Raw genomic sequence first — 25829 nt, 5'->3', positions numbered from 1 at the left:
AAATTTTGGCACTCGGCAATAGCACACTTCTTGATCCTCATAGACAGGGAGAATACAATCAGTTCACGTTTACACAGCAGGTACAGAAAGTAGTGAGTGACTCAGGGAAACCAAAACACTTTCCACCTCAGCTACGCACCACGCACTGGCTGTGACAGGATTCAACAAGTCTTGCGTATGGAGGGTGCAGCAGCCTGAACTGGTAAGAGCTGGCTTGGAGCAGGGCAGGAGGTCAGAGTAATTCATGAACAAATGGATTATTCTGATTCCCATATCACTCAGCGCTGTTAAATCCATGCTTTTCCCTCATCTCACAAGAATGGCTTCCTAGGACTAGTCTATGATCAACCGACATGAAAGGAAAGCATCTTGGTCTAGTTTTCAGACAAGACACAAAAACACATTGGCATCAATATGAAAAGAATCTCTGCCCATCATGGCCTGACTCAAAGGGGGTCTCAAAGTTAAGTAATATAGGGAATTTATGCTAGTAGACAAATTCCTGAATAATACTCTTGATTTCCACTTTATGTAGGGGGAAAAGTGTCCTGGGTTATGGACATTCATTGGCTCAAAGGCAGTGATTAATCTATGGGTCATTGATCAATATGTAAATAGACCTATTAATGGGGATACTAGCTAGTAAGCATCTACAAGAGAATAGCTTTACATTTTCAGATGATCAGCATGAACTATGTTCTGATACGAGTTAGCCTAAGATCTTCCAGTAATGGCAAATAGGCACATGAACGGTGTCTATAGTGGTGAGGATATAAGCTGTGCATGGGCTCAGTGATGTGCTCTCCTTATCCACCTCTGGAACTTCTGGATGTCCAATCTGCCAGTAGCAGATTCTTTGTCTGCACCCTCAATACAACATCTGTTCCTGGGAGAACAGTCATCCACCTGACACCAGGATAATCATATCGAACCTGTTCTACCAGGAATGTGGAAGCAAGTCATTCATATGAGAAATGATACACACTTTAGGTATAGTTTGTCATCCATCTCCACAATGCTTGCACCAATATTTGATGGTTTGCAAACTGACTGAAATATGTACATGATATCCCTTAAACATTTCCAAGGACATTATACATATTTGTGAGCAAAGATGATGTGGAAATATTCTCAACATCTCAGAATTGAGAACTGATTGTACCAAGTAATTTACCACCCACAAGAATCCATGTGATAGAAGAGGGGAAAGGCCTGTTAACAGACCAGTTAAGGGATTAGGTAGAAGTCAGCTCTGTGAGGAGCTGGGATGCTGCACTTCAGAGTCAGTACCTGCGCTGAACCAATGCCTGACATACGACGTGAGGTCCCCACTTGCCTGACATACATCATGTGAGACCTAAGGGGTGAAAGTAGAATGTTCCCTACTGTTAACCCTCCCAGGAACTCATTTCTAGAGTCTGCAGTTTCACCAGGTTGGAGTTCTTGTTTTGGGGAGAGAAGAATAACCTGCCAGGGACATAGTAGGAACCACAACTCTGTGCGCCTTACACAAGTGAACTAGCAGGCAGAGAAAAGTTACTCTTCTGACTGGGGTACTTGACTGCAACTATTGTGAGTAGCTAGGCTGCTACTATAGATTAGGGCAGAAATGACAATATCCAGAATACACAGAATTAGTGGAATATGGCTTAGCACTTGCACACCCAATGATAGCTGTAACTGGACAATTGCTGCAAAAATAGCCCAATAAGAACAAGGCAACTGGAATCAAACTCTTATAAAATTTTCATTCACCCCACAAGGAAAACAGCCCAAACTGACTAAAGTGCTGATCAAGGGTGAGAGAAATCTAGAATGGGTGGTAGAAATGGGAAGTATTCTACAGCAGTTATGGTTCTGGGAATTGCTGGGACAGGAAGGAATGATGTACCTTAGTTCTGTGTCCTTCCTTAGGTCTAGTTTGGAAAACATGACTGGTCACAACCCTAGGGGATTCTGAGTCACTGCTTCCCAGATCTTGGCCACATGCTCAATTTCGAACCCTGGATATTACCACCTTTGTTTCGTCTTCTCACTGTCAGCACCTTTGACCTTCCCTAGGAGAGGACTACTTTTTGGCAGGGTCTCCTGTGTAACGTGGTGAGGGCACCCACATCCAATTTGACTAGACCATCAGATTTCATTTGTATCTGCTGCTGTGGAAAGACAGTCAAGGTACATTACATATAAAGGAGCAAATTATGTAACCATGTTTATTTCTTTCTGTGAATATAAGCACAGTATAAATCAGAAAGTGTAAGTGTATGTAGGTATAAGATCATTTTTTAGTGGAAGAAATTAGGAGAAACTGCGAACGAGTATCTTCTTAAGAAAGGATGAGAAAGAAGTGATTAATTTTTTTTATTTTATACATCATTATAATGTTTGAATTTTCAAAACATGCATTTTTAATGTTTTCATGTAAATAAGTTGTCTATATGGTGATATTATGCAACTTTTGGTTTTCTTCTTTTTATGTCATTGCATTATGACAACAAACTAACAAATGTATATTTTAAAAAATAGAATTTCTGTTAAACATCATGAACTATCCATAAAAATATATTTCCTCTGCCATTCGAACTGTTACTAAAATAAAAGTAAAATAGAAAATTATAAATTAAATCTACAATGACTAAAAGAACCAGACAGGAAATACCAGTTGGTGAAAGACTTTGACACATTTTTAGAAACATAAAGAGAAGCATTAGGTAACTGACTTATCAGGGTTGAAGGAGTTACAGCCATCTGAAGAGGAACAGAAAAAAACCAGCAAGCTAACTCACCTGCAAAACTCTGAGATGCTAAAAGTTTGGAGCTTCATGTTCCCCAGAGTGTAGGGGTGAAACATCCATTGAATTACATCACAATTACTTTATTTTCCCAGGCCGTTTTCCACACACGTCAGTTGACACCTCCTCTACATTATTCTGCAAAACATTGGAGGTTTATTCTTTTGCAAAACTAAGCTAAAGGATTTCTGATATTCACGTGGAGGACAGTGTCGACACATGCAGCAACATCTACAAGGACAAGTGAAAATCCACACAGTGAACTACGGGGTCCTTTTCTCTGGCTGCTCCCTGGATGTCAGCAGTCAGCATGCATCGTGACCTCATCATTTTCCACAACTACACACATAGCCTAAGGAGGAGGGTAAAAGAATTTTTTAGGAGAATCTATATGACTAATAATACTGCCTGAAACCCCACAAATTAAGCCCCAAAATGTACAAACACTGCCACACACTGTGACATTCTACATGACTTTTTTTTTTTTTAATTCCCTCAGCTTTATAAGTGGAAGGTTTCTGCTTTTAAGTAGGATGACAGGATTAGCTAATGGGAAGGCAGGTTAATAGTAATAGAAACCTGTCTTCAGGCCAGGCGCGGTGGCTCACGCCTGCAATCCTAGCACTCTGGGAGGCCGAGGCAGGAGGACTACTTGCGCTCAGGAGTTCGAGACTAGCCTGAGCAAGAGTGAGACCACATCTCTACCAAAAAGAAAGAAAGAAAAAGAAAAAAGCACACCTGTATTTCCAGCTACCCATGAGGCTGAGGCAGAAGGATGGCTTGGGGCCCGGGAGTTGGAGGTTGCAGTGAGCTACGATGACAACACCATTACAATCTACCCAGGGTGACAGAATGAGACTATCTGAACAACAACAAAAACAACAACAACAAACAAGGCAACTGAACACTTCCTCACAACCCACCAACCCTTCTTAAAAAATAAATTTAAGAAGAAACCTGTCTTCACATGAAAGCAAAGAAGGATTACTAGTCTGTGCATTTTAGATTCTGATTTTAAGATATCTCTGTCGTAGATGTTTCAGGAAACTGATTGTGAACCATTATAACAATATGATAATAATGAGAAACAATACCTTTGGAACATAGTATGCTTTCACTTTTCCACCCCCAAATCCTGTGAGGTTATAGCTGTCCACACTATACAAATGAGTTAACCAAGGCTGAGAAAATTTAAGATCACCCAGCTAAAATTACCACTTCCAATTACGTCCCCTTAACCTCCAGGAAAACATTTCTTCCCCACAGTTTCTTCATTGCATTCTTCACTTCTGCATTTCTCAGGGTATAAATCAGAGGATTTAACTGGGAGTGACAATGGTGTAAAATACAGCCACCATCTTATCCTCTGAAAAGGTGGTGTCAGGGCGCATGTAAATAAAAGTGCAGGGCACAAAAAAGATAATGACCACAGCAATGTGGGAGCCACAAGTGGAGAGAGCTTTGCGCCTGCCTTCTGCTGACTGCTTTCTCAGGGACACCAGGATGATGGTATACGAGATTAGCAAGATAACAAAGCTCCCCAGAGCAATGGTGCCACTGTTGGCTGTCACAACAACACCCACAAAGTATGTGTCTGTGCAGGCAAGCTTCAGCACGGGGTGCACATCACAAAAGTAGTGATCTATCTCATTGGGTCCACAAAAGGGTAGTTGGACTACCAGAGCCACTTGGATAAGGGAGTGTAAGAACCCACCTACCCATGTCCCCAGCAACATTTTATTACATCTCCCCCAGTCCATGATGGTCATATAATGCAAGGGTTTACATATAGCCACGTAACGGTCATAAGCCATTACAGTAAGGATGAAGATCTCAGTGCAACCAAAGAAATGTACCCCAAAGAGTTGCAACATGCACCCCACATAGGAGATAGTTTTGTTCTTTGCTAACAGGTCAGCGATCATCTTGGGTGCCGTGATAGAAGAGTAACAAATGTCCACAAAAGACAAGTAGTTGAGAAAGAAATACATAGGAGACTTGAAAAGGTTGCCCAGGCACACTGTCAGCATGATGAGGAGATTTCCCAGAAGAATCACTGTGTAGAAGAAAGAAAACACCACCAAGCAAACTCCTTCAACCTCTGGGCTCTGGGAAAGGCCCCAGAAGATGAATTCAGTGACATTGTTTATTTTTTCCATGGAATGAGTCCACAAGGCCAAGTTCCCAGGAGGCTATTAAATTACCTGCAAGAAACATAAAAAGGACACACAGCACTTATTTTTAACTGAGAAACAACGGATAATCATAGTGGTTGAAAATGGAAAAATGGGTACTTAATGTGCTGACCGGCAGGCATACTTAGAGAAACTGAAGTGCATCTTTTCTGGTCATGTTATTAGGCCTCAATATAATATCCCATTCATTCACTTCAGATGAGGAAGCGAATTCCAGAGAGACAAACCAACTCCCTTCAATCTCACATGGTGCCAAATCTCTCTCCTCTCTCACCTTTTACCAAAGTTTATTCCTCTGTTTCTAAAATTTACGTAGTTCTCATGCTGTATGCGGCACTCAGTTCTGAAACAATTTCTCTATTTTTTGGATAGGGTAACATTTATGTATCTGGAAATGTTTGCTTTGTTTTTGACCCATAGGTGAAGACATATGCCCATTTTGCCCGTCTAAACATTACCATGGTCACTCATCACTCACGAGCACTGGGTAACCTCTGCAAGTTCCCTTTCCTCTGAGACTGGATCTTTGTGCATGCAAATCTATCCCACGCCCCATTAGAGCTCAAGCACTCATAGTGTATGTGTGGCGTGGTGTAGTAGAAAGAGGAACAAAATGACACAAACTTATTGAAAAATGCTAGTGCTATAACCCCAGGTAAATCATTTAACGTCACAGAGATTGTCTTATCCCATGTGTGAGATGACAGAGTTTCAATTCCACTGTCACCTGTCATATTACTAGTTATTTCGACCCTGAAAGTAAATCAATTATGTCAGTATGAAGTAGCCATAAAACCCTGATAGGGAGGCAGAGATAAGAGAAGATACAGCAATAAAAGAAACTGCTAGACACAAAGCAAGACCTGTTTGATTTGAAAGGAAGATGAGTGTAATTTATCCTTGCGCAAACTCAGAGTATTTTAGGATTCCACAGGATTTGCTTTCCTTTGGTATTTTAGACATTGTCTGTTAACTGAAACAAAGAAAAAGGACTCAGATAAAGGGATGACTATACCCTTTAATGCCAACAGTTGTTCATGTACCTTCCTCTTTTTAAATTTTTTTTTGTTTCAGAATATTATGGGGGTACAAACATTTTGGTTACATACTATGTCTTTGCCTTGTCCAAGCCAGGGACATTTACCGTTCTAATCATTAACATTTCATGCTAGCTATATTCATTCTCCCAATTGTGTGAATTAACTATTTCTGGAATAGATCATGATTGAATGATAATGTGAATGGGTTTAGAAAAAGGACAATATTTATTTAAATGGATAGATATTCAGTGGGGAAATGCCAGGAGCTCCAGTGGGTTCATTGGTATGTTTAAATGGAAAAGGGTATGTGCAATAGTCTTGATTAAAGGGGCTTTCAATAATCTTTCTTAAATTAAGCCATAGATGTAAGTAATATCTCAAGTTATACATTGTCCACCAGCGACCACATCCTTTTAAGATCCATCCTGTTTGGTGCTTACGACTCCTACTGAACTCTGTGCTCTCGGCCATCCCTGTGCTGCAACATTGTGTCTGGAACATCCAGCTCTGGGAAAAGTACAGGGCTGTGTTTCCTCAGCTCTGTATGTTAGAGTTGGTAGAGTCGTCATTACAGTTGTGCCTTCTGTTGTGCATTGCAAAATAGTAATCATGGTAATAATAGTAATGTTAATAATACAATTTAGATACAGACTCAAGCGTATCCCCTGAATGTACATACCCATTCCCCTTTGATTTTCCTGCTGAATTAAAAAAATAATAATAATAATATTCTCTACTAAGAGAGTCCTTCGATTTAGGAGAGCTCAAGTCATAGCAGTTTCTGGCAACTGTTATTTATGTTCCTTGACTCTCATCTAGAAGAAACTGGGCATTTATGTGCCAGCCTGGAGATTGTTCCTCTGCTGTCGATACCACAAGGTGCCAGAGGAAACCTCATCTCTCCTTCAACCAAGATCCATATCAAGGATTCCTTTCTCCACTTTCTGAGAATTTCAGACATGATGGTGACTCACTCTCCTTTAATATGATTAACATTTCCTTATTCATATCCATGCTATCCTATCTTATAGTTATGTATGGATACATGTAATTATCTAATCATCTTAGTAATTGAATTCTCTCTTAATTTCAATGACCAATGTCTTGTAATTGTATTATGCAATTTAATTGAATTCCCTTTTTCCATATACATTCTGTATTAGTCTCAGCAAAAAAAAGTATCTCACCAGCGTATTCCAAAGCTTGAGTTTGTTTTATGTTCCTGTTTCTTCTTGAATTAGTTTAGGTTCAGCTGTCCAAAGTAAAGTGGGAATGATGCTGGAGGAATTGTTTTCTGAATATTTAGTGCCAGATAATCCCCGATCTCATAAACTCAAAGTCTGATAGAAATCAGTCTCCATTGTTTCTGGTTCTCTCACCTAATGAAATCTGCCATTTCACGGTACCTTTGGCAATAAATGCTCTTTTCTCCACTTCTTATGGGTCTATTAAAGAGAATGAGCAAAATGAGAATGACCTTGGGGAAAGCTTTTCCCCAAAGTCTTCCTCCATAGTCCGAACCAAATTGCAGATCTACCAATGAACTTTAATTCCCAGTGTTCAATTTTTTAAAATTAAATTTGAAAAAACCATTGCTAAATATAAACACCAATCAATTTTCACATTTAGGACCATAGCCCTAATCCATAGCAATTCTGCAAAGAGAAGGAATTGCTTTATCATTGTAAACCTTGTTCTGAGAATTACTATGCTTCAGTGTATACATTAAATAGTATATATTTGATATAACATACATTAAAACATCTGTTTTATATTATTTATTTATATTTAATTATCTTACTTCTTTGAAAGGCTTACTTGAGTGAAAAAGAGTGGATTCAATTCTGTTATTAGGGTTCACTGCTTTTCTTCTTAATGGGTTCTGTACTGATTTCTGGAGAAAGAGGTGGGATGAGGTTCATTTCTGGCCTGTGCTTGGGATGAGCTGTGATGTTGGCTTTGATTCATCTACTTTTTGACTGTGCACAATTAATGTTGAATCTTGATCACGATAATAGTCTCACTTTTTCCTTTCCTATTATTTTCTTTTCCCTCACTCTTGCTTTCCTTTTTCTACCCTATCTTACCACCTTCCTTTTTCATACAACACACAAAATGTCAAAGAGATCTTGCTCATACATTCACTATCTGGGGTCAGCAGATGAAATAAGGAAAAAATAAAGAGCAGCAATGGAAAATTCTATGGTTTGTGGAAACATTCAACATGATTAATGAGGGTGTTAGTTTCTTGTTGCTGCTTTAACAAATCACCACAAATTGTGTGGCTAAAATTGAATAAATTCAGTGTCTTACAGTTCTGGTGGTCAGAAGTCCAAAATTGGTCTCACTGGGCTAAAACTAGAGACATTGGGGTGGTTGCATTCTTCTCGGGGTTCTGAGGAAAACTCATTTCCTTGGTTCTGCCTCCTTCTAGGGTTTACCTGCTTCCTCGTGGCCCTTTTCCTTCATTTCAAATCCAGCAGTGTAGCATCTTCAAATCTGACCTCACTCCTGTCTCACTCTTCCACTTTAAAGACACCTTGTGAATACATACAGGATAACGTCTTTGTGAAATGATTAGCAAACCTAATTTCATCTGCAATCTTAATCTCCTCTTACCACATAACAAAACATATTCATAGGTTCTAGGGATTAGGCCATGGAGTTGGGAAGAATAGACCATAGAGGGGTCCTCAAAGTAAATAAAGCTCCAGTTTGAATCATCTAATTTCTTGATTGAATTAATGTTATCTGGGATCTTTAGTTCTGCAATCCTAGATGTCAGCTAGAAACACAGGAAATCCTCTCTTAAATAGGAAAATATGGGCCAGGCACGGTAGCTCATGCCTGTAATCCCAGCACCCTGGGAGGCCGAGGCGGGTGGATTGTTTGAGCTCAGGAGTTCGAGATCAGCCTGAGCAAGAGCTGACTAAAAATAGAAGGAAATTATCTGACCAACTAAAAATATATACAGAAAAATTTAGCCGGGCATGGTGGTGCATGCCTGTAGTCCCAACTACTCGGGAGGCTGAGGAAGGAGGATCGCTTAAGCCCAGGAGTTTGAGGTTGCTGTGAGCTAGGCTGATGCCACGGCACTCTAGCCCGGGCAACAGAGCGAGACTCTATCAAAAAAAAAAATAGGAAAACATCGTCACAAGTCTTGAGTCATCTGACAGCTTTTTATATATAAAATCTAGCACTTAAAAATAACAAAGTATAGGAGAAGACAAGGCCTGGTTGAAAGGAAAAAGCAATAGAAACAGACATAGATGATTCAAATAATAAAAAGCAAGCATTTTAAAATAAGCTTAGTATCTACAAAAATTAAAACTCAAGACAGATAATAAATTTGAAAGCTATAATAAAATATCTAACAACTGAAATTAAAGACTCAATGATTGTATTTAACAGCATATTAGAAACTGATAGAGGATTAGTAAATTAGAGGAAAGATTAGAAAACATATGCAGACCAATGTTGAGAGCAATAAAGTAAATGCAGAATATAGCATAGAAGAGGTATATGGGACATGGTGCTAAACTGTGCTGCACATTTAATGTAATTACAATTCCAGAAAAAGAACAGAAAGAGAATAGGGTAGCCAAGATATCTGAAAAGATACAGCTGAAAATTTTCAAAAACTGTTGAAAGAGATTAAACTGTAATCCGTAGTGTGTTACAAGTTTCATGAAGACTAAATTTTACAAAGAGTAATTTTAAAAGGATAAATAGAAAAGGTAAAGCATAAGAAGACAAAAAGACAAAGAAAGACTATTGAGGACATAGTGCATTCAAGAAAATAACAGTAAGACTGACAACCTATTTCTTAAAAAGAAGTGCTGAAAACCAGAAGATGAAGGAAATAGATCTTCATGGCTAACTGGAAATATATGTGCACATAGAACTCAATATCAATTTTAAAATCTTATAGAAACTTAAGCAAAATGCAGAGATTTTTCTGACCAAATAAAAAAAAATACTTAGAGATTTTATAACCAGCCAAATGATACATTACAGACCTCTGAAGACTGATCTTCAGGAAAAAGGAAAAAGCTCTGAAGTGGTAAAAAGGAAATGCAGGCAAGAATGAAGACTACGAGAAACAGGAAATATGAGAGTAAGTAAAAATGAATATTAACTATAGGCAGTATTTATAAATGTAAAACACGTAGGAAGATGGTGAATTAAAATCCAAAGATATGATTATTTTTATTTCAAAAAATTTACAGAGTACAAGTGGTTTTGTTACATGGATGAACTGAAGCATGCTAAAGTCAGGGCTTTCAGTGTACCTGTCACCAGGATAGTGTACTTTGTACCTGACAGGGAGCTTTCTATCCCTCCCTGCTTCTTAGTTTTCAATGTCCATTACCCTACTTTATTACCATGTATATCTCCTGTTCAGTTCCCACTGATACATGAGAATATGTGATATTTGTTTTTTCATTCCTGAGACACTTCACTTAGGATAATGGTCTCCAGTTCCACCCATGTTTCTGCTAAAGACATTGTTCCTTTCCTTTTGATAGCTGAGTAGTATTCTGTGGTATAGATATACCACATTCTCTTTATCCACTTATGTTTGTTCCGTATCTTGACAATTGTGAATTGTGCTATAATAAACATTCGAGTGCAGGTATCTTTTTATAAAATGACTTGTTTTCTTTTGGGTAGATACCCAGTAATTGGATTCCTGGATCGAATGGTAGGTCTCCTTTTATTAGTAGGTCTCCGAAGAATCTCCATACTGCTTTCATAGTGGCTGCACTAGTTTACATTACCATCAGCTGTTTATAAGTGTTCCCATTTCACTGCATCCATGCCAACATCTATCGTTTTCTGACTTTTTAATAATTATGATTACTTTTATTTTAAAAAATAAATGAGTAAATGTCACCTGTTTACATAAAACAGAACTCAATAGTCAGAGCCTTACAAAAAAAAAAGTCTTAAATAAAAGGCTAAAAAAAAGGTAAAAATACAATAGTAGAATAAACTACATAAACCCTGACCAAAAGAATAATTTCTCTACTAATATCAGACAAAAATAGACTGCAAAACAGGATTAAAAACTAGATTATCCTAAAGAAAGAAACAGAAAAATCAACAATAATACGAGAAGATTTCTAGCTTAACTCTCAGTAAAGGCGAGACTATGCACCCAAAAACATTCATAAAGTTATTTAAGATTTAAACAACACCATTAACAAACGTCCCCTACTGATACAGGAGAAGAATGCATCTAGCAGCTGTAAAATACACATTCTTCTCAAGTGCACATGGAACATTTTTCAAAATCAATCAGATGCTGTTCCATAAAGCAACTCTCAACAAATTTCAAAGATTAATAATCATAAAGTATGTCTCTGAACATGAAGAATATAAGCTAGAAGATAAAAACCTAAAATTAGCCAGATAATTTCTGTATGTTTGAAAATTGCAAATAACTTCTAAAGAACCCATTGGCAAAATAAATAACAATAGAAGTTAGAAAATATTTTGAGCTTAATGATGAAGATATAACATAACAAAGCTTGTAAAAGTCAGCCAAATTCTTCCTGGCATTTATTAGCAAAAATATCAAGCATCTTACAATATCAGATTTTGGTGAAGATGTACAATAATGGGAGTGCTATGTCCTGCTGGTAGGAGTGTAACTTGTAGCACAGCATTAGGGGAAACTACAGCCATCTGTAAAAGTAAACATATAAACATTCTACTTAACACAAAAGAATTTCTTTCAGGATGTCCATAGCAATACTGTGTGCAATATGCAAAACTGGAAACAACCCAAATGGTCTCTGATTGAGTGATTACATAACCTGTACTATATTCACACAATGCATTATACAAGCAGGGGAAATGATGCAACTGAGGCAACATGCACCAATGTGACCAAATATTAGAAAGTTAACATTGTGGATAAAAGTAAAGTTCAGAAAATCTTGTACCATAAATGTAATTTTAATAAAGGTAAGCAATAATAAAATCTACATGATATAGTTTAAGGGTACATTTAGTGTTGGTATTACCTTAGGGGAAAGGCAGAGAAACAGCATCAGGGAAGTACACACTAGTAGCTTCAATTACATTGATAATATTTTAGGTAAGAAGCTATATAATTTATGAATAAACTCCATATAAGATATGAATAAAATAATTCTATTACTTTGTTTTATTATTTTTAAAACATTTTATTACTTGCCCACCTATGCCCCTTTCAGGGCAGTTTTATTGGTGCCATTTGTGAAAGGTCACTTTCATCAGCCCTCAAGTCTTTGCCTTCCCTTTCTAAGAATGCAGTTGTTTCCTGGTCCTGGTCCCGTGGGCAACAACAGGCCTTGGTCTGATGCTGCCACAAACCCACATGTGAGGGTCTGAGTGCAAGTCTGTGTCAAGCTCAGGGAAGCAGAGGGAAGGTGAGGGAAGTTGGGTGTGAGTCCAGAAGCAGGGCAGAGCCCTGGCTAGAGATGTGTGGGGCAAGGTGAGCCGTCCCCATGTGCACCCCAGCTCCAGTTAAAATAATAAGAATGTTAAAATACATTTTCATTTAGTAAGGTAAATTTGTACTTTAGATCTCTAAATTCACTGGTCCTCATGTCTTCTTCTGCTACTTTGTATCCTCTGACTAATGTAGAACATGAGGAGTATAGGTAACAAAATTGTACTATATTTGGAATTCATGCTAGATGAGTATATTTTAGCTTCTCTTTTCACAAAAACAAAAAAATGGGTAACTACGTAAGATGATAGATATGCTCATTTGCCTCACTGTAGTAACCTTTTACTGTTTATGTGTATCCCATAACACCATGTTGTATACCTTAAATATACATAATAAAATTTATTTGTTAAAACTGTAAACTTTTACAAAGCATAGATAATGTTCCATATTGCAATGAAAGCAATTTTATATTCTTCCTGGTTTCTGATATTCCAAGATAGCTGCTGTTTGATAAAAACTTTTTTATTATAAAATTGAAAAAGCAGTTAATTATACTTCAGCAAATCATTCTTCAATGTGTAAGTATTTAAATTGAAATGAACATTTAGGGAAACACATTGCTTATGCAAACTAACACATGTCTTTACCAATATCTTCAGCATCATGAAGACAAAATGAGAAGCTTTACAGAAGAATGGCAAAAATGCTGTTGATAGCTAGTGAGAAAATTCACAAAGAGAAACCAAAGTGAAGTCTCTATATCATAATTAAGAACTAGAATATGTTTTCCTCATCATCCACATTCCAGCCAACAAAATTATCCACTGATAGTTTCTCTAAACACAGTATCATGTCAACCAAATGTCCTGAACTAGAAATGGATGGTCACTGACCTGAGGAACAGAAGTAATCTTATGACAAAATGAATTGAGCAGCTACAGAAAGCTGCTTTGCTGATAGAATAATGAACATTAAAACTTAAAATCCACTGTTTTGGCACGAGAAATTTGTTCTATATGTTAGCCAAACTAAATGAGAGTGATAGTAAATTTTCAAAAACAGCTTGTTTCTCCTTTGAAAAGCATAAACCACTTTCTTCTAAGTCCCATTTCAATATAAACTTAGTGAGCTTAGTTTTATTTTTACTTATACTAGGATACCTGTGCCTTGTATTTATCCTGCAGAAATTTTCTATTTGATTGATTCTAATCTGAAAATGTAATTTAATCCACCTTTCTATTGACTTTGTGTAAATAAAGAGAAGCATTTCTAGAGAATCCATTGAATTGACTACAAAATCCATGGTTAGAATTTACTGTTTGTTGCTTAGAACTGGTAATAAACATGTTCAGTGGGAAGAGATTCTTAGTCCATCTATAGCTAACTTTTTATACCAGAGTTTTTTCATAGCATTTTTCATGTCTGAATTTCTCAAGGTATATATTAAAGGATTCAACATGGGAGTGACAACTGTATAAAACACAGTCATGTATTTGTCAATGGGAAAGTTGGAGACAGGTCTAACATACATGAAAATACAGGGAACAAAAAAGAGGACAATCACGATGATATGGGAGCTACAGGTAGACAGGGCTTTAGCCCTCCCTTCCTGACTGTAACTTTTAAGGGAACTTAGAATGACTCCATAGGAGATGAGTAAAAGGGTAAAGATGACCATGCACATGGCTCCACCATTGGCAACCACAGTGAGACCTAAAAAGTAGGTGTCAGTGCACGCAAGTTCCAATAACGGGTACATGTCACAGGCGAAGTGGTCGATGACATTGGGTCCACAGAAGGGGAGACTGTACACAGAGACAGTTTGGACCACAGAGTGCACAAAACCTCCAACCCAGGCCACCACCAACAGAACAATGCAAACCTGTTGGTTCATGATGGTCAAATAGTGCAGAGGCTTACAGATGGCCACGTAGCGATCATAGGCCATCACCACCAGAAGGAAGACCTCAGCTCCACCAAACAAGTGTTCTATAAAGAGCTGGCCCATGCATGCTGGGAAGGAAATCATCTTTTTATCACAGAGTAGGTCTGCAAGCAATTTCGGTGAAATGGCAGTGGAATAGGCAGCATCCATGAGTGACAGGGAGACCAGGAAGAAGTACATTGGGGAGCCCAAGGAGGGGCTACTGATAACAGTCACCACGATGAGCAGGTTGCCCACCATCGTCACAATGTATGTGAGTAAAAACATTACAAATAATGCTTTTTGCCCATCAGGATCCTGAGTGAGGCCCAGGAGGACAAATTCTGTCACATTGTTACTCTCTCCCATTCACTCTTCTATAAGTCTTGTATCAGAGCTGAGAGCTCAGGAGACCAGCACCTGTAATGAAATGGTGAACAGGACTATGAACACACCCACGATGTCATGCAGCACATCTTCATCATCATACCTTCAACAGTGGTTTATGTACAATGATCATTTATTAAGTATCCAGTGAGTTTTTCTTCTAAAGTTCACACTAGACCTTCATTTAACAACTCCATTATCCTCAGATGATATTGTTTTGCTCCTACAAGTAAAAGTTTCTATCTCTAAGTCTTAGAAGATATCCTATAGAGAAGAATCGTTAAATGCCCAACAATCATTCCTACATTTATTAACTCTTTATGTAAAATATGTCACTTCTTGGCTTGGATATCAGCTATAAAGAACAGGGAAAGTGTTCTGGCTTTCAAGAAAGTTACTCTCTTGTGGTGACAATGAACTTTAAATAAATAAATTGGCGTAGAGTCAGTCCTTTGAATTTGTAGCAGTTGTGGCATCTTTACAATATCATCTGTGTAGCACCAAACATACAAACCTCTTCTGAAATATCTCACTCAATGCTATGGCAATCACTGTCATACATTCGATACTGCATGTCTGAAAGGGTATTCTGTCTTATGAATCTCTCATTAAATATCAAGAGATTGGACTGTGAACTGTATTAAATTACTACAAAGTTATTTAGGACATTATTTATTGGTCTGACTCTTACTGTCTACTTTTTAAGAAGCTGTAATTCTCTTCATTTCCTCTTTACCTGTAGGACAATTCCTATCACACTCACGTACATTATCCTGATATTTAGCAATTAATTTTGAAGAGAACTGAACTAACTCATGGCTATCACCAACCAGCACATTAACAGTTGGTAGTTTTTTTCAAAACTCTTGGGGTGAGCTAGGTAGTGAGGGAGGAGAAAATAGACACTGAAAAGTGAGGTAAAGATCAGTGGGACAGGGGTTTATTTATAATGGTTTTTAGGCATTGAAAATTCTCAAAAATAGAACTTCATTGTCCAGATTCCAAAAAGAAGCAACTCAATGAGAATTCCAAGCTCAATGTAAGAAGACATGGGTTTGAGACATTTTCTAAATGTAATCACAAGCCTGTCTCGGTTTGCCCATTGGAAAATAATAGGATTGAACCAAACAGGTTCAAAATCTTTTTTATTGGAACTCTCTATGATCCCATCAATGCAGCCCTACTTTATTCTACTCTGCTGACTTTTTTTCATTTTTCTTATTTTTTATAATAAAATAGCAATTTCCCAGATTGTCACTGTTCCTTGCAAAATGTAAGCCAGTGGCAAATGGGATTTGATCATTACAGTGAGCAAATAATGACTCTAAGTTTCTCATCAGGGCCTACCTATTTAAGATCCTAGACATTCTTAGAGAGAGAGCACAGCACAGCAGTGAATAATGTGGACTCTGGAGCCACCCTGCCTCTGCCACAATCCCAGCATCAACACTTACTTACTATGTGACTTTGAGCCACTTAATAAAACTCTCTGTCCTTCAGTGTCATTGTTTTTAGAATGAGGATACCCATAATGAGGATAACCCTCTTAGGGTTGTTGTTGTATTACAGCAAAGTAAAGTGCCTGGCACTTGGTAAAGCCTCTATAAATGAGAGCTATTATTAGTGTTCTTGAATACGTCACTATGAACATTCAATCAAAAGAAATCATCTGGATCTTGGTTAACTTGAAAAGAATTATAGAAATAGTCCAAGGTAGAAAGAATAGTTCACCTATACTCATTAATTTCTTTCTGGGAATACAATAAAATTATACATCTTAGGAATTACCTCCTTAATTATATATGAGTAGTAATTATACCTGTGCTGGGATGGACTTTGACGTCAAGTATGCAGAATAATAGGGGGAAAGTTGGACCCGTCACCAGAGGGAAAGCTGCACAGTAGAAAATGAAAGAAAGGAAAGATCAAATCGGGAAACAGAGAAATTATAGCTAATAAATGAATGTCCACAAATAATAAGAATATTAATGTGATAATTAAGTGAGGTTAGTTTTCTTTTAAAAATCTTCTTCAGAAAAATTTCTTTCAGGGAGGAAGTACTACTGGGAGCCCAATCTCCTGAGGGTCCCTGCGGATACACAGGAGGCTTCACGGGGCAGCCATAACAAACACAGACCAGATCCTCATAAAGAAAACCTTTTAAAATTCCAAAAGAAAAATCATTGATTTCCTAAAGTTTCTAGATCTGATGGTTAAGGACAAAGTTAAAGAACCGAGAAGAATGGGACAAGTATAGATACAAACCCCAAATTTTTGGTTATTCATTTGTGAGGAATATTACAGAATTAATACACCTCCTATGTGCACAAGATGATTCCACTTACAGGGATTTGGCAGTGGGGGACGTCAGGTGTATGAGGAGTTTGAGCTCTCGCTAGAAACCAGCTGTGATGAACATTGTACAAGTCTCTTTCACATAATTCAGGAGTTCTGTCAATTTCGAAGCTATAGACTGATAATGGCATAACTGTCAAAAAAACATAACTGTATAAGATAGTCTTGTATCCAATTCTCTTTTATTATCCACATCTCACTTTCCGCAAGGTTTAGTGCCTTTTCTCGCTTTAATCACCGACAGATTTAACCAGGATAAATCTTCTATTGGGCAATTTTACTATTAATATTTACTTGTAAAATAGGGTACATAAACTATCCTCTGAAGTTTAAGTCGTCAAAGATTTAATACTTTAAAAACCAAATGGTAGTATTCCTAGTCTTTCAACTTAAAACAATAAGTTAACACATTCATAGAATATGAATAATTTAACATAGATTCTTAAGAACATGACATTTTTAAAAGATAAATTCCCATATTAACAAAAATACTCTCTGTAGTATGTTAAAATTATAGTCTTATAAATCTTTCTAAATGACAGTAGACAAGTACTTCCCTGGGCAATTGTTTCTTCATATATATATATTAACATATCTGCAGGGACAATTTTTAGATTCCTACATAAATGCCAATATCTTGGTTCTAGAACATAATAAGCATTTTTTCCTTTATACTCTAACATGTTTGGTATGATATGCAATTTTAAATTCTCTAATTCAAATATATCTAAAGTAATTCTACAGCTTTGTTAATACATCATGTAAAATATCATATCCAAAAAACTGAGATTATAATCCATGGGTTTATGTGTTATACACATAATGTGCAATGTGTTTCTCTATGTATTTGGCAAAATGGAAAACAAACACCTATCAGGCTGTATATTAAAATGAAATACACTTTGTATATTCTGATTAATTTCTGTGTTTTGCTAGCTTAATTTTTCCAATTCAGATTTCTCCAGTGAAAATATATGATATTTAAGAGGTTGTTATATTTCAACACATCACAGGAATTTTCAATGAGTATCCTGTGTCAGTTTCAAGAACTCACTTCTTGAATCTTGTCCTTGGTCTGGGAAAATCAAGGCTTCTTTCACTGACTGTAACTGTAGATACCTCATGCATCCATGTGTGATCATACAACACATGGTAATATGTGGATGATGATTGAATTTAGAAATTGTTGCAAGTGGCTACAGTTTCTATATTTCCATACAGACTTCCCATTATCTCATTCTTTCACAGATGTAGAAGTATTCAAAGAAGATGCCTAAAACATCAAGACACTTAAACATAATATCAATATTTACTGTACCAACGTAGTTGAATATTCTCACCTGATGAGAAAATTCATTCAAAAAAAACAGAGATGCTATGTTTGCCTGACTATGTAAAAATTGACCTAATTAGTGGAAATTAACATGCCAGCTCCATTATTTGGTGCCAAAAATAAACAACAAATTTATCAACACTAAACTTAGTTACTGAAATTTTTTCTTCTCAGTTTTGAAGAAGCAACCAAAAAGCACTTTACTTTGAGCATTAATTATAACATTCATGTGCCTAGCTATTAATTTCGGTATCTAACAAGGCAAGTGCTGGGATCTAACTTGTTGGAAAGGCTAATGACAGAGTGTTCTTACAGGCAGAAGAAAAAATCTTTAGTTTTTCAGTCATTCAAATAACATACCTCTATGACCACTGCTTTCCTTATTAAAAGCATCTCCCTGTATGTCCCCAGTCTCATCCGAGGAAATGGAGACCTTCTGCAAATTTCTACAAGCAATGATGGATATCAGAAGAAAGCATGACACCTAGAGGACTAGAGACCAACTGAATATGTATCAAACTTGGGAAGAAAATAGAGTTTTCAGAAATCCCCTGAGTTATTTTATCAGGAAAATAATTCTTCCATTTATATGGCTCTATTGCACATCTTTATTTCATCATATGTTTAGTTAAATATTGGATCTCTGTGCCATAAGCGCCTTAGATAAAGAGTCAAATAAACACCTATCTGACCAGCCAAAGATCTTTATCATGCAATGGCCTCCAGTAAAAGTTGGCAGATTTCAATTTAGCTAATAAATCGACTGCATCCAGCCAACGCAGATGTCCTATGTATTATTTCTAAAACTTAAAGGCCAAATCTAAGCACTGTGCCTCTCTTAGTGGTAAGTACTAAAAGATGCACAACCATTTTAATTCTGAAGAACTACCTGATGTGATCAAAGTTACTGTTGATTAAAATATGACTCCAAGATGAAGTACTAATATATGCATAAGATTTCATTCTGTACTTCCCTTTCAGCTGAATTCAAAGAACTACTAATGCTTTCTGCTTATGTGGCAAAAGTATTTGCTAGAATAGATGATGCCTACAACTGCCTAGAATCTGAATTTATTTACTGCAATAAAAAATACATCAAAAATATTAACTGATGGAAATGTTGCTTCAAAACATGCCATAATCCATGGTAATTCTCTGTAACCAATATCTATTGCCAAACTAGAAAGTTAAATATAGAGATAGCAAAAATGTTTCATTTTACCTCAAATCTCCAAATAAGAACAACCAGAGGAACTAGAAAAATGTAATATGCATGAGCTTGAAAGCATTTATAAAACTAGCAAGGTACAAAGGATCTGTGGTACCAATATTTTGAAGGAAAGTCAGAGAGCTAAACTCTGCAAGTGGGGTCTCTTTTCTATACAAATATGGAATAATCCTAAAATCCACAAATGAAAGCCTGAAAAGTTGGGAGGAAACTTCTATACATGTTTTACCCTGAGGGACAGGAAATTCAAGGTCTACCAAGGAGAAGAGTCTTTTTTAACAGCCAGGCTTTCATCTGAAACCATTTGAGGGCTTTACTCTTGGAGTGGGGGAGTTTAGACCATAGAGTGGTCCTCAAAGGAAATCAAGCCCAGCTTTAATCATCTAATTTCTTGATTGGATGAATGTTATCCGGGATGTTTACTTCTCCAATTCTGACTGCCAGCTAGAAACACAGGAAATCCTTTCTTAAAAAAGAAAACATCAGAAAAGTCTTGAATTGTATGACGATATTTTATATACAAAATCTGGCACTTAAAAATAACAAAGTATAGGAGAAGACAAGGCCTGAGTGAAAGGCAAGAGCAATAAAAACAGATATAGATTATTCAAATAATAAAAAACATGCATTTTAAAATAAGCTTAGCATGTACAAAAAATTAAAAAAACAAGATGGATAATACATTTGTAAACTCAAATATATTAACTCAAATTAATAGCTCAATGATTGGCTTTAACAGCAGACTAGAAACTGATAGAGAATTAGTGAATTAGAAGAAATATTAGAAAAAAATATACAGACCAATGTTGAGAGCAATAAAGTAAATGCAGAAAATAGTATAAAAGAAGTATAAAGGATACAGTGCTAAACTGTACTGCACATTTAGTGTAATTACAATTCCTGAAAGAGAAGACAAAGAGAATAGGGTAGCCAAAATATTTGAAAAGATACAGCCAAAAATTTTCTAAAACTGTTGAAAGACATTAAGCAGTACATTCATAGGGTGTTAAAAGTTTCATGAAGAATAAATTTTAAAAAGAATAATTTTAAAAGGGTAAATAGAAAAAGTCAAGCATAATGAGACCAAAATACAAAGAGAGACTATTAAGAACGTACTGCATTCAAGAAAATAGCAGTAAGACTGACAACTTATTTCTTAAAAAGAAGTGGTGAAAACCAGAAGATGAAGGAAATAGATCTTCATGGTGCTAACTGGAAATATATGTGCACATAGAACTAAATATCAATTTTAAAATCTTATAGAAACTTAAGCAAAATGCAGAGATTTTCCTGACCAAATGAAAAAAAACAAATAAATACTTAGAGATTCTGTGACCAGCCAGATGATACTATATAGACCTCTGAAGACTGATCTTCAGGAAAATGGAAAAAGCTCTGAAATTGAAAAAAGGAAACGCAGGAAAGAATGAAGACTATGAGAAAGAAGAAATATGGGAGTAAATAAAAAATGAATATTAAATATAGGTAATATTTATAAATATAAAACCAATAGGAAGATGGTAAATTAAAATAAAAAAATATGATTAATTATTTTTATTTCAAAAAGTTTACAAGGTACAAATTTTTTTTGTTACCTGGATCAATTGAATCATGCTGAAGTCAGGACTTTCAGTGTAACTGTCACCAGAATAATGTACATTGTACCTGACAGGGAGCTTTTTATCCCTCCCCCCTTCTTAGTTTTCAATGTCCATGACACCACTTTATGACCATGTATATCTCGTTTAGTGCCCACTTATAAGTGAGGATATTCAGTATTTGTTTTTTCCTTCCTGAGACACTTCACTTAGCATAATGGTCTCCAGTTTCACCCACATTTCTGCAAAAGACATTATTCCATTCCTTCTAATAGCCGAGTAGTATTCCATGGTACACATACACACCACATTTTCTTTATCAACTTGTGAGTTGATAGGCACTTATGCTGGTTTCATTTCTTTGCAATTGTGAATTGTGCTGCAATAAACATTTGAGTGCAGGTGTCTTTTTTATAAAATGACTTCTTTTCCTTTGGGTAGATACCCTGTAATTGGATTGCTGGATTGAAATATAGGTCTACTTTTATTAATAGTTCTCTGAGGAATCTCCACATTGCGCTCCATAGTGGCTGTGTACTAGTTTACATTACCATCAACTGTGTATAATGTTCCCATTTCACTGCATCCATGCCAAAATCTTTTGTTTTTCAACTTTTTAATATTTATAATGATTAATTTTATTTTTAAAAATAAATGATTAAGTTCTCCATATTAAAAAAAAGAACGTAATTGTAAGAGCCTAACAAGCGAAATTTCTTAAATAAGAAGACAAAAAAGGTAGAAACAACATAAACCCTGACCAAAAGAACAGTTTTGTTACTAGTATCAGGCAGAACTAGACTTCAAGACAAAAAGCACTACCAGAGATAAATTTTTTTTAATAGCAAAAGGTCAGTAAAAGGAAGATATGGCAATTATAAATTAGTATGCACCTAAAAACATAGCTTCACTGGACTTTTAAAAAATAGATTGACCTAAAAAGAGAAATAGACAAATCAGCAATAATACAAGAAGATTTTAGCTCAACTCTCAGTAGAGGCAAAACTATGCACAGAAAAATATTCATATGATTATTTAAGCTTTAAACAACACCACTAAAAGTTTTCACGTATTGACTTCAGAGAAGAATGTATCCAACAGCTGTAAAATCCATATTCTTTTTCAATTGCACATGGAACATTTTAAAAAAATCAAGCACATGCTGCTCCACAAAGCAATTCTCAACACATTTCAAAGAATTAGAATTATAATCATAAAATATGTCTCTCAACATCAAGAATATAAACTAGAAAACACTACACTAAAAGCCCTGACGTAAGCATTGTAAAAGATATGCATGTGACAAAAACATTTGTACCCCCTTAATATTTTGAAATAAAAAAAAATTGCCAAGACTTACTTGTGGAAAAGTACTTAATAAAAAAGAGAAGCACCCCATTTAATGAGAACTAATTTTAATCATCCACAGAAAAGTGAACAAACTGGCAACTGACTCTAAATTATAGGATCATGTTGTCAGAAAAACTCTCAACTATACAATAAGAAACATAAACCTAAAACTAATATTAAGCTGTTTATTTGATTGGCATTTGTCAAGTTATTAATCCTCACATATACAAATATAAGATTAAGGACATCACTCTAAGGTCCATTCCAATGTTTTTATTCTATGACTATAATAAAAAATCATCATAAGGTTTTAATAAAGATCCAAATAATCACATTATTATTGAATTTTCTTCTGTGTTGATAAGTGAAAAAAATAAAGAAATGTAAATTCAAGATGGCTACCATAATCTGAAATATTTTAAGGAGATATTTTGACATTTGCTCTACAATTGAAAATTAAAGGACACAAGAAGGTAGCTACAAAATCTTTATTTTATTTTATTTAAAAATTATATTTATTTATTCATTTATTTTTAGCTATAAAATCTCTCCATGCCATGTGGTACAACTCCTCTACAGCACAAAAATTAGTCTACCTGTGTTCTGAACACATTTTTGACCTTGGGTCATTTTGAAGAGGTGATAACAACATTCATTCTCTTTGGGGCTTTGGGGAGGGCTCCAACCTTAGATGTATTCATAATCTGATACATTGCTACATTTCTCAAACCTCTTCTACTTTTTACTTGGATCATTATGTTCCACCCACACTGGTCTTTTAGGGTTTCTTGAAAATACCATGGTAGTTTTGCATGAGAGTTTTCTCTCTCTAGATTCTTCACTCTACTAATCTGTATATGTCTATTATCTTCTGATCATTTTTTCAATTATTGGTGCTCTTCATTATTATTAAACTTATTAATTAACATATTTAATAACTTTTCCTAAGGAAATATGAAAAGAATATAAAATCAGGTGAAATGTCACCTACTTAGAGAATCCTTCTCTGTCTACTCACTATTAAGTATCCTCTAAAATATAATCCTAGCCCTCCATTTCCATTAACTCATTCTAATAATCACTTTCTGACTTTTTTTATTTTAAATTAAATTAAACTAAATTAATGGTTGTCTCATTTTCTTCCCTAACCATCTAAATTTGTCTATTTGGAAAACAAAAGCTCTTGTATTCTATAATTACAAAACAAATGCTTATTGGAAACCTAACAGGTGCCAAGCATAAATAAAACAAAAGTCTTTCCCTCATTGACATCATTCTGGAGAAGGAGATGGAAAGTAGCAGAAGTCAAATGGTAATTATACAAAGATAATTATACTTTTGGTCATTGTTACTAGGAAAATGAAGATGTTAAGATAGAGAATAATGGCAGGAATGGAAGAAAATTCGAATAGAGTCATGGAGGGGAAAGGCTTCTCTGAGAAAATGCAACTTAATCTAACTACTGGAAGTTAGAGAGAAACAACCAGCTGCAGAGTGTGAGGGCTAATTTTCAGATAGAGAGAAGTAAAAGCACTGAGGTGGGGAAGGGCTTGTGTACTTCTAGGGCTGATGCTTAGGGAGGGAGCGGGTGAGGGTTCGAGATGCGTTTGCAGAGGTGGAGGCAGCAGCAAGATGATCAGGGAATCCTAGGTCAAGACTAGGAGATTCTGAGGCAATGGGAACTGAGTACAAGTATAAAACAGGAGAGTGTCATAATCTCTAAACTGTAAATAATCTGAATCATAAATCAGAGTCTGTAGTTTTAAAAGGTGCCCCTGGCTGCCAGGGAGAATGCACAGGTTTAGTTCTCACTCATTTCTGAAAGAAAGACTACTGCATAGGGGAAACACTCTCAGCATGACAGTTACTTGCCAACCAAAGTCTCCTGTTTCATCCAAAGCTTCTTCATGGCAGTTTTCACCTCTGCATTCCTCAGGGTGTAGATCAAGGGATTTAACATGGGTGCGATGATTGCATCAGACACAGTCATTGCCTTGTCAATGGGGTAAGTGACCACAGGCCTCGTGTACAAGAAAATACACGGCACGAAGAACAACACAACCACCATGAGGTGGGAGCCACAGGTGGACAGGGCTTTGCGCCGCCCTTCAGAGCTACGAGACTTCAGGGAACATAGGATGACCGTGTAGGAGGCAATCAGGATAAGGAAGATGGCTATACACATCACCCCACTGTTGAGGGTGATTAAGAGGCCCAGGATAGAGGTGTCCATGCAGGCAAGTGCCAACAACTGAAACAAATCACATAGAAAGTGATCTATGATATTAGGACCACAAAAGGGTATTTGATACATGAAAAGGAGCTGGATTGCTGCATGAATAAATCCCCCCACCCAAGCCCCTCCCACCATCAGGCGGCACAGCCTAGGACACATGATGCTGGTGTAGTGCAGGGGCTTACAGATGGCCACGTAGCGGTCATAGGCCATCACAATGAGCAGGATGATGCCGACACCGCCAAAGAAATGCTCTGCAAAGAGCTGAGTCATGCAGCCTTCAAGGGAGATGGTAGCGCTCTCAGAGAGAAAGTCCACAATCATCTTGGGGGAAATAACAGAAGAGAAGAAGACATCCGAAATGGACAAGAAGGTAAGAAAAAAATACATAGGTGATCTCAAACTCTGACTTGTGATTATGGTGACCACGATGAGTAGATTTCCCAACACTGTGGCCACATACATGATTAAAAACATGGCAGAAGATATTTTCCGCAGCTCTGGGTTCTCTATAAAGCCCAGAAGAATGAATTTTGTCACATTGTTTTTATTTTCCATTTGTCAGGTGCTGATATGAGTTCCAGCTGAGAGTTGAGAATCCTAAAAAAAATCAACATATGATTTATCATTAGTGACTAGTTGGCTTCCTATATTTCCAGGACTGTGTGGGAATTGTTTTTTATTAATTTATTTGCCATCCAAACCTTTGGCTTTTAAGAATGGGCTAAATAAAGAATTTAAAAAAACAGATACTTCATTAATACAAGGTTTCCCCAAACCTTTTCTCCTTTCTTTCTAAATTGTTCTTCCATGTGCAATGGCTTTCTCTCCCTCCTTCTCCTACCTTTATGATTGTTATTATTAATGGCCAACTTTTTGAGCACCTGCCTCATATTGGGGGCAATTCCTCATTCTAGGCACTAAAATACTCCTGGTACTAGAATAA

General features: G+C 36.4%; 3 protein-coding genes across 3 annotated transcripts; all 3 read right to left on the bottom strand.

Moving 5' to 3' along the window:
* Nucleotides 1-4111: 4111 nt before the first annotated feature.
* Nucleotides 4112-4951, bottom strand: LOC123641814 (olfactory receptor 4S2-like). Its single transcript, XM_045556748.1, has one exon. The coding sequence runs from the start codon at nucleotides 4949-4951 to the stop codon at nucleotides 4112-4114; it is 840 nt and encodes a 279-aa protein (XP_045412704.1).
* Nucleotides 4952-13820: 8869 nt separating this feature from the next.
* On the bottom strand, nucleotides 13821-14765 carry LOC123641813 (olfactory receptor 4A5-like). Its single transcript, XM_045556747.1, has one exon. It carries the CDS (start codon nucleotides 14763-14765, stop codon nucleotides 13821-13823), a length of 945 nt encoding a protein of 314 aa, XP_045412703.1.
* Nucleotides 14766-24511: 9746 nt separating this feature from the next.
* LOC123641812 (olfactory receptor 4C6-like) lies at nucleotides 24512-25441 on the bottom strand. Its single transcript, XM_045556746.1, has one exon. The coding sequence runs from the start codon at nucleotides 25439-25441 to the stop codon at nucleotides 24512-24514; it is 930 nt and encodes a 309-aa protein (XP_045412702.1).
* Nucleotides 25442-25829: the final 388 nt, after the last annotated feature.

The sequence above is a fragment of the Lemur catta genome, chromosome 7 (genome assembly GCF_020740605.2).
Source record: "Lemur catta isolate mLemCat1 chromosome 7, mLemCat1.pri, whole genome shotgun sequence".
NCBI lineage: Eukaryota > Metazoa > Chordata > Mammalia > Primates > Lemuridae > Lemur > Lemur catta.
The sequence above is the reverse complement of the archived record's forward strand: the minus strand, read 5'-3'. Positions and strand labels throughout refer to the sequence as shown.